The following is a 10,142-nucleotide window of genomic DNA, read 5'->3' as shown; positions in this document are numbered from 1 at the left end:
GCTATCAGGGGAATCATCATGTTGCTTTACCCACAGTTCTGGTAAAGAGTGGAGTGAGCAGATCAAGTCAAAAAGCTATGCTTGCTGTCATTGTCTTCTCTGCCTCCAGACATTTGGCCCTGCCTTGGAAGTTGGTCTTGGGCCAACTGAGAAAAGAGCCATCACTGTTGTGACTCAGAGTCAGCTTTGCTATAATCATTAGTTAAGCCAGCACATAGCCGATGTGAGACCAGGATCAAGATTTTTTTGTTGGTATTTTTTCCCCCTAACTGGGCTAATGGCATGTAGCTTATGAACTTACTGTCATCTTAGTTTGTGGTAAATGGAATTACATTTATGTACTGAACATGAGTTGCTCTCCCTGGCTTTTCTAGGACGAATCCTGGACTTGAAGACTGGAACAGTAAAGAAAGAGGGTCAGCAGTCTTCCATGAGAATGTGCATGGGATCAAGGCGTTCTTTCATTTGCAGGATGAGGTACACATTTACCTTGTATTCCTGTGATGGTTCCAGTCCCGTCTCAGACTAGACTTCAGACATTTTGTTGCACTAATTTGACCTTGCTTAAAAATGAAGCTGTAATGACATGCTCCCATTAAGCATTTCCAGAATGCTTGCTTTTGGAACTGGAGTAAAACTGAAACCTATCTTCCTTTGTGATTAATGACAAAACAGCACCTCGTTTGTGTGTTGCAGTTATTTTTATCAGTGTGGGGTGTAGGATGCTTTCCCCAGAGAACTTCATGACAACTTCACCCCTGGAATGTAAGCCATTGTCTCTTCTAGTCAGCTTATCCGAATCAATACTTCGGGAACAAAGCTTTCTCAAGTGTAATGAAAGCCCAACTCTGTGTATTTTTTTAGCGAACCAATAATATTAAAAGAATCTTGAAGACAAACAGGAATTCAGTTGCAAACTTGCCAGCTATGTAGGAATTAACCTAAGCCTGCTATGAATTAACCGGGTGTCAGCTGGTTGATGCTAGATAAATGAGTAATTGTTAGAGGGTTTTTATTTTGCAATTTTCCAACTTCTCCTGCATTACTTGGGCTTGTTTAGAGAGATTTGCCTGCCCAGTGCTTCTGACTGGGGCTTGTGGGCACTTCTGTTGTTGTAGTGCTAATGGGATAAAATGCCTGTTGCTAATTTCTGTCTGTGTGGTTAGGGGGGGAAAGTACAAAATTACATCTGCAGCCTATATCCAATATATATGCTGAAAACAGATGGTGCAAAATTTGTATATGGAATGAAACACGCAAAACAAAATATTTGACACATTACAACAGATGCCTGTACTGCAGTTATGTGTTGGGTTTTCTTCCAGTCATGTGAGAAGGCAGAATGTATGACCCTTGGGTGCCTTTGTAAGGGGTTTATATACTTCATACCTGCAAGATCAGACTTCAAACCTATAACACCTTTCCCCCCTTAACTGGGGGGAAGGAAATACAGCCTGGCAGAGAGACACTAGGAACATTGCTTTCTCTTCCTCCAAGCTGCATGTGGTGATCATGTGAGGAGGACTTTTTTTGTGCAAAGAAAACCAGGCTTAATGTCCTGTTTAAAAGTTGTTCCCCAGCTTTTAAAACAACAATTCAGATTGCAGTTATTTCCTAGCATCCTGATTTTGTAAAGTCCAGTGCATGAGAGTAATTTTATACCTGCCAGTAGCCCCCTTGTTTTGGTAATTCTAAATCTTATTTTAATTGTTCATTCCTTCTCCTTGGCAGTGACTGGTAAAAAAAAAATTAAAAAAACAAAAAACAAAAAACAACCAAAAAAACACAAAAACCCTTGTGGGAAGAACAAGCCTCAAATAACGTGAACTTTCCTTGTGATTACTTCTTTCATTGTTATTGTTCTTTTTTCCATTGAAAATGAACTGACTTTACCCTTCAAACTATTTGCTTCAAAAGGATTGTTAAAATTATGCAGTTAGGCATAGTTAGAAATATCACAAAATATACACGGACAAGTGTTAAACAAAGTTACTTGACAGTGTAAATAGTCTGTTCTTGCAAACATTAGATTAGTATCTACTAACATTGTAGCTGGTGTATGGCAGTCGAAATGCTCTGTCCAGGGGAGCTACTGGAACACTGAGATTGTTTTGTGTGGATATTTGGGGGCCTGGCTTATATTCTTCTAGCTTTCACCCTTGTTTTGTAGTATTTTGAAGTCTGTCTATTCTTTAACCACTCTTGGAATATCTATTTCAAATAGTCTTTAGGTTGGGGGAGTGCAGGAGGAAATCTTTTTGTAGTCTTTTCTATTTTTCTTTATAGAATAAAGAAAATGTTTGTAGCATACCCAAAAAGCTCAGCTTGTGGAAGCAGCAAGTTCTAAGAAAACATGAATCTGCAACTTTCTGTCGGAAATAAATATCCATTATTGTGTACTTATATATGTTGATAAAGATCTTAAAATGCATTTTCATCTTGAATATTTATATTCATTTCTGAGCCCTTTCAAATATTAATTTACTTTTAGGTGTGGAAATGCTCCTCTGGATCATTTACCTTTGAACAGAATAACTACCATGAGAAAAAGATACAGGTACTATTACTTAATTTACTGCAACAGTTAGTTGCCATAAGCACTCTCATTTTCCACTGGGCTGATGCTCACTCAAGTACTACCTGGACAAACATCTGCTTTAGCCCACAGTGTAAAACAGCACTGGGCCTTGGGAGAGGAGAACTCACCACTAAATTCAACTGTGGTGGAGTCACTGGATCTTTTTGCAAACTTTACACAAGTCACTCAATTTCTTTGTCTTAACCAGCTCCATCTCTGAAATAAGCTTCAGTATCTTTCTCAGGGGAATATGGAAAACAGGTATGGCTTGAATAGCATTGTAATGGATCTGACATTGCACAGAACTTTAGGTTGACAGTTGTTTTTTTCTAACATAACTTACAAATACCAGTAAATCATTAGTAGTCAGAGTTTAAAATCATAAAGGTATTCTGCTTGTCAATCAACATGATACTTTTATGTTTCTTTTTCATTCAGGAATGGCCTTGGCCCAGTAAAAGAAGGCGAAGCACAGTATGCTGTTGTCCATTGCACTGGCTATATCAAGGCTTGGCCACCAGCAGGTATGTGTCTATCTCATTGAAGGCAGTGTGCACCCATACTGTCCTCAAGACAGTTGAAAACCTGGCTCAGGTTCCTTTGCTGGTACAAAACCAGCCTGAATTTCAATGGGGTGACCAATTCAGTCTCATCTTGAGAAGCTTTTGATACCAAGAAATCAGCTCTTATATCACTCAGGGCCTCCCCCTTTTTCCATGTGAAACCCTTCTCAATTTCATTGGTACAGAGAGCTGTAGGAATTGTCAGTAATGCAGGATTCCAGCAGCTGGGACCAAAAGTTTTCAATCTGATAAACCAACGTAAGAATGACCTGATTTTAAAAGGCAGACACTAAGCATTTGTGCCTCTAGAAAACACCAACTAGTGCTTTTATATTTAAATACTGAGTTGCGAGCACCTATGTATGAAAATGTGTAATTTCAGTTTAGGTGTATAGGTCTTCACAGTGGTGATGTTAGGGGACAATATTCAGTGTTTGTGATAAATTCTGTTTTGAGGCTGGTTTTCTGGAAACAAGTCTTGGCATACTGCTTTGAACTACAGAGAAAAACATTTACCTACTGTAACTCAGTATTGCATATGAGAATATTTACCTTTGAAAAATTCAAAGAGGAGACAGTGGAGCTTGTCCAGACATCATCATGGACTGGGTTAGTTGACTTTGGCATTTGCAGTAGTTGAAGAGGCTGTTTGCAATATGACAGTGCCTGCTGGCATGAATCAAACCATGAGTTGTCCTGCCCTTTTGCGGTCATATGCCACAAGCATAAATCACATTTGTCCAGGGATTATGAATGCTAAGAGGTGGTTTGCACAAAGTCTGTGCAGTGGTGTGCAGACACCAGCACGCGGATGTGAACTTCTTGTTGATTTCCTGCTTTTTACTTTCAGGAAAAAAGGAAAACCTCCTCTCTTGTTGCTAATAGTATTTAATATACTTTAGTGGGCTGTAAGAGTAAAAATGTTTCAATTTCATTTCTATCTCAAAAGAGTGAGAGCACACTGTGTGTAAATTGCTCTATGAAAATGAAATTACAGTGTGAGGTTTTCTGTTTTCTGTTTTCTTCCATAAAGAAATTAACTTTTCTATCAGTAATTCCAAACGTTGTCTCTTCAGGAAGGTGAAGTGAGATGAGATTTCTTTCAGCTCCTTGTTTAGCTTGAATGAAAAGCTTGCTGGATGTTATGGGACGTTTAAAGAGATCTAACATGTCAGGGGTGTATGTTGCTAATGTAGAGCTGCAGACACATGAACTGAGGTCAGCACTAGGTTACAATATCAGCAGTACCTGACTTCCAGCCGCCATTTCTGCAGGGGAGCAGGCACTGCAGTGCAGGAGCATGGAATGAAAAGGATCTTCTGGATCTTTGAGTGCCCAGTTGCTGGGTATCCCGTTGTAAGTTCCAGTTTACATTAGTGAGGTGTTCTCTCCATCTCCAGCTCTTCCAAAACCTCACTGCTTTCCCATGCTTAACAACCTCTTTAATTTCCAGTTCTCATTAGTTTATGGGAAGGTTATGCCAGTGTATTCTTAGACTATATTTCATTGAAGATCAAGTGGGAGTTTTCCTGCCTTGTGTCTCGGTCTGTCTCCAATGTTCTGGTGCGTTTCCAGAAGGAGGTCATATCCTCTGAGCCTTGACTTTGCACACTTTAACCAGCCCGTTTCTTCTAATCTCCATTCTCATAATGCATTCTGTTCTTTGTCCGTGTGTCTTTTCTCTGCACTTGTGTGTGTTTTCACTTAACTTTTCAAAATGCAGGTCACTGGCACTATACACTCTTGTTCCAGATGAAATTGTAGTGATGTATAATGAAAATATTTCCTATCTTGACTGGCAGTATATGATACAGCATACTTCTCCTTTGTATAGTCCGTCCTGCTGGCATCCTAAATTACCTGATATGTATACCAGGCTGCCTTTTTCTTAGCTGTCAACTCCAGGTCTTCCAGTTGATATCAAAATAGCTTTGAATTGTGTGATCTTTCAATTAGTAATACAAAGTTTTATCCCATTTCTGTTGCTGTAGTTTATGACTGTTATTAGTCCCCAAGTGCATGCTTATGCATTTAGTAATGTTGAATTTCATCCCATTTCTATTACTCCACTCCTCAAAATCACATGGTGCTCACTTACAATATCCCAATGCACCTCCACAGTGTTAATGCCTCCAAACTATAGCACAATCCTAAGGGATGTTTTCGATTTTGACAGCCTTATGTGGAATTTCAGTGGTCTTTTATGTTACCATCCAAGTTGTTACTCATAGTAGTCATGCTCTGAGTGCCTTTTTCAGGCCATATAGTACTGAATCGGGACCTCTTTCACAAGCATATATTTGCCCTCCCAGTCTTCCCACTTTGTGTTGGTGATTGTCTTGTATCCATTGACTTTCGGAGTTGAATGGAAATATCTCTGGGCTGAATTGGTCCCTAATACGTTTGAGTAAATAAGTGGCAACATCACTGCATTTGTTCTCATTTCCACTGGTAATTCAACCATAATCTGCAAAGCAAATGAAATAACTGCAGCAGTAATTGAATTTGCCAAGGCTTTTCTACCCTGTAATAAAATTACTTTTGTTCAAATCAGTTAAGAGAGTAGCAAGCCCCTGGCCTTTGCATCGTCTCTGGATTCCTGGGAATAAATAGGTTTGTGCTAAATCACAGCTGTTTAAAAATTCAGCTATGGAAAGGATCATTTTCATTTATTTTTCAGTTGCCAAGTGGACACTAATATCAACTCTATATCCTTTCCTTTCACAGCATGCAATGTGGCACATGCATTATACAACTAATGTAGAGCACATAAAACACACTTTCATAAACAAAATAACAAATATTTCGCAAATGCACTTAATCTGTACTTAATCTAATTTGTTTAGCACCTGGTATTTTCTGTTTCTTGGTTGTATTGCGTTTTCTGTGGCCAATGTGTTAATTATTTTTGGTCCCATGCTAAGTATAACACAATAGCATTGATATGGAAATACCATATCAATCAACAGACAAGAACTGCTCTGTGATCATTATTAGTGTGATAGACTATTAGGTTTGACAATGTGAGTAGTCTATGCTAAATCTCTTAAGTAATTTGAGTACTTTAAACAGGTGAAAACAAATAAACTACAGAGAGCTGGCATCAGTATGGTGGCATATTTTAAGGACTGATTTGGGTTTTTTTCAGTGATCTAAAGTAGAAAGCAAATTCAGCTACAGCTCAGGTCTGTGGTCAGCATGAGAACACTTTTGCACATCTAACCTACCTTCCCCCCCCCGCCCTTACCTTTATGGAGCAGCAAGGCTCACTTAGTGGCAAATTGCCTTTAGCCCCTTTTTCACTGAGAAATGGGAGAGAAAACACAGGAAACATCATGCCTCATCCTCCGTTCAGTCTGTTTGTTAATGGTCCATTCATTTTCCTCCATTGTGCCTGCAAGAGAACGAGAAAATTAAGCTCAAGTGCAAAACCTGGCATATGATACCTACACACTTGCATCCTTATAAAGTAAATGTTGGCCTCAAGTAATTGGGGTAAACTTTTGTGTAGAAGTCAAAGGAAAAAGGAGTCAGATATTCCAGATCAATGTTACAACCAGTTACGTTGTATGTTAGGTTAAATAATGACAGTGTAGTGTTGGATTATTTTGAATGAGGTAAAAAGACCCCTTGTTTGAAACTGACTGAGCACCAATTCCAGCCTTTGTCCATCTGTTCCCAGCAAAGCAGCACAGCTAGAAGAACTTGTGATCCTTAGCCTAGGCAATGCTTCAAGTTCATAACCAGTCACAAAACTGAGAAATGCTCACCTTCTCCTGATCATTCGGTTTTCAACATAAGCCAGCATTTGCTTTTCTTCTATTTTTTTTTTTTTTCCCTCTCTAAGCATCTCATTCCTGGAAGGAAATGAGTCTTATGTGGTCCATATGATATTTTCCCAATAGTTATTTTTCATGCCATAACAATTGATGGAAAATATTTGATGGAGAGAGAAGATACAGTCTGTCAGGATGTTGGTAGTTTTCTGTAAATCAAAGCCAGGACCTGCATAAAAACACATAGTGAAGAAAAGGCTTAGATACTTCTTTCGAAAACCAATAAGAAGTCCCAGAATAATGTTAAATTCAAATAATGTTGAAATCTTTTTTTTTCCTCCTTAGTTAAAAAAGAAACATTTTAGTCTTCCAAGTCAGACTTACGGTAATGTCTTAACCACAGCATGCCGAAGCTGTTAGGTTATTTTACAGTTTTGGCCAGAATCTGGACGTTTGTGCAAAGTACTCCCTCTTCCAATACAAAACAAAATAGCTGCTTGAATGTCCTTTGCAGTGCTGTCATTTTCAAGGCCTTTTTTTTTTTTTTTTTTTCAAAAATAAGGAACAATTTAGGTTTTGTTGGGATTTTTCATGAGATTTTTCCTTGATATGCTGTAAACATACACAGCCTGTTTTTGTGAAAGCCTTTTTCCATTGTTGTGTATGGGAGATAAAGTCATACAGCACAGTTTCATGCACAGGCATGTAACTATCAGAAATGGTTCTGATGGAGATAGACATTAACAGGAGATTGCTACTGACCACTGGACACTTAAATTACACCCTTCTAAAGGCTCATAAATCATTTATTTTTGAGTGTACTGAAGTAAAACCACAAATCCACTAACACTGTTCTGTGTCTCGCAGAAAATATGGAGCAGAAGGACAGAGAAAGAAGGCAGAAAATGAAGCTGTTCTGTTGTTAGAGCCAACTGGAAGCTCATTGGGAAAACTAAAAAGTTCCTTATGTCCACACAAACACATGCCATTGCCCTGTGGGAAACTGTTTGCTGGCAAAAAGGACACTTGGAAATTAAATATAACCTCTAACAGCACAGCATTCTATTTCTGATGCTCAGTTGCAGGCTTTGCTTTGCAAATTGTTGATATTAACTTGAACAAGCATAGCACTATATTTATTATTCAAGAGAAGCATATGTTTGGTGTTGAGAAATAAAGCCGCTCTCAGGGTTACACATAAAGAATGTGAATAACTAATGTATGTTTATTTTGTTGATGCCCCCTAAAGATCAGTTTCATGGCTGCTTTCCTCAAGGCTTTTGCAACTTTTTTTGGAGATACTGATGGTATTTGGCAATGTTAAGGAGCAATATTACATTCTGTTAAGAGGTGGACAAACTGGTGTTAAGTGTGGTGCATGTATCTTTATTTACCTGTCCGTATTGGAGTGTGTTCAATAGGAAGTATGCTAAAGCAAAAGTAAATCTCTTCTGCAAATGCATCTGCCCATATAAGCACACCCACAGTTGAATCTTTGTAACTATCAGCAAAAGAATAAAGAAAATAATTTCCTTCTATGGAATACTGTCAGTAATAGCACCAACATTGCAGAGAAGCAGACAATCATTTTGGCATATTTTTACTCTAGGCAGTTTTAGTGAAGGGTTAGCAATTCACTGGGTCATGTATTGATTACTTCCAGGCAGGCTGTTTCTTATTCATAGGGTGTCTTGTGGGATAACCCAACTAATACGTTTTCTGGTGTGTTATACAGACCAAATATAATCCACCTTGGGGCGGGACAGGCGGGAGGAAGGTGAAAATTAGAACAGCACCTCCTTTGCCAACAGAGTGACATCAGAAATGATGTTTCTTAGCTAGGTTTAATTTTGGAGATTGTTTATGTTGCTTTGAGTTTATTTGGGCAGTAGCAAGCATGGACCAAATTCCTAAAAAGGAAAATGTTTTTGAAAGCTGCAGAAAAAAGATTATGCAAAGTGGAAGCCTTCCAGCTGAGTATCTTTGCTGTCCTTTGCAATACACTGTGCCGCTAAGGAAACGATTGAAAAAGCTTTTGAAGTCAAGGGAAAATACTTTAAATTGGTCCTTCTCAAATGGAAAACTCCATTGAAAAGGGATCTTTTGGTTAAGATTACCCAACTAGAATGCCTAGAATTATTTCCTTAAAACAGCACTTAGGCCCCTGTGTTTAAGTGGCCTAATTCTCAGAAGTACCAGGCATCCACCAAGGAAATCCTCTGAAGGTGGTAGGACCTAGAACACTCACAGTCTTTGATATCAGACCACCCGTACCAAGCTGTCTGAATGTGACTGTGGTTGCTTCAGTCACCAGCTTTTAAGATGTTTGTTCTTTCAACTGACAGTTGAACTTGCAGATTTGCCCCGTGCAGAGTTCAGGACTGAGGAGCGAGACACTCCTTTATCCATCTCCCGAAGGGATGTGATCCCTGCTGCCATCTTCCAGCCGAAGTGTTAGGTCAACTCTTCGGTTGTTCTGGTGCTTTCTTTCGTCCCGTGGTTGTTTTTGTACACTGCTATGTTTCTTTCCTAGCAGCGTCAATGTCCTTGTGCTCCTTGCTAAGCTGCTGCATCATTTAATTTGTCCTGCTCTCAGTTCACACCTCCAGACACAACTTTGTCAGGTGAAACTGCTGGCTTCCACTTCTCATCACCTACAAGTGCACACAGTTCTCAGTTAACTGTTTTCTGCTTATTTAAAATTAAAATGGCTCATGCGGAGGAGTCTAGGTTTAGTTTTGGAAGCTCAACCTTCCCTGTGCTCCACATGTATGCGAGCAGATAGCAGCCATGTGTCTGCCAAAATTTTGCCTTAAGTGGACACAATTTTGAGCAGATATGTTTGCTTCTGCTTTTTCAGCATAGTTTTCTCTCCTTTTCTCAAGATGCAGCCAAATTCAGTTCCTTTGCCTATTGGAAGCGTATTGGAAACCTGTCATTAGCCAATTACTAAGTCTTGTATTGAGGAAATAACTGTGTGTAAACACAGCAAGGAAGGAAAACAATATAAATGTAATATAAATCTCTTAACTGTAGTTTCATGTCAGTGGTTGATGCTCTCTGTGGTATGCTGGTGTCTCAGAGCATGCGACTTATTTGTGTTTGGGATCTTGTTTGCGGTTTGCCTATTGTGTAGTGGAAAACAGAATGGAATAGTGGTGTGTGAAATATCAAAACAAGGCTTTGTAATTTAACTGCTTGAAGGACCTGACCAGTGCAGAACAG

The 10,142-nt window shown here is 39.0% G+C and overlaps 1 protein-coding gene across 1 annotated transcript in view; it reads left to right on the top strand.

Moving 5' to 3' along the window:
- The window catches only part of LOC104158293 (aryl hydrocarbon receptor nuclear translocator 2-like), a gene marked incomplete at its 3' end in the record, with an annotated part of 42,681 nt that overhangs the window by 8,415 nt on the left and 24,124 nt on the right, over positions 1-10,142 (top strand). The window contains exons 4-7 of the mRNA XM_009695897.1: positions 110-179; positions 375-477; positions 2,492-2,557; positions 3,017-3,102. Of these exons, the coding sequence (XP_009694199.1) occupies positions 110-179; positions 375-477; positions 2,492-2,557; positions 3,017-3,102 (325 nt within the window). The remainder of the gene's footprint in view (positions 1-109; positions 180-374; positions 478-2,491; positions 2,558-3,016; positions 3,103-10,142) is intronic.

Source organism: Cariama cristata, unplaced genomic scaffold (genome assembly GCF_000690535.1).
Source record: "Cariama cristata isolate BGI_N322 unplaced genomic scaffold, ASM69053v1 scaffold4362, whole genome shotgun sequence".
Taxonomy (NCBI): Eukaryota; Metazoa; Chordata; class Aves; order Cariamiformes; family Cariamidae; genus Cariama; species Cariama cristata.
This window is presented reverse-complemented; position numbering and strand designations above follow the sequence as displayed.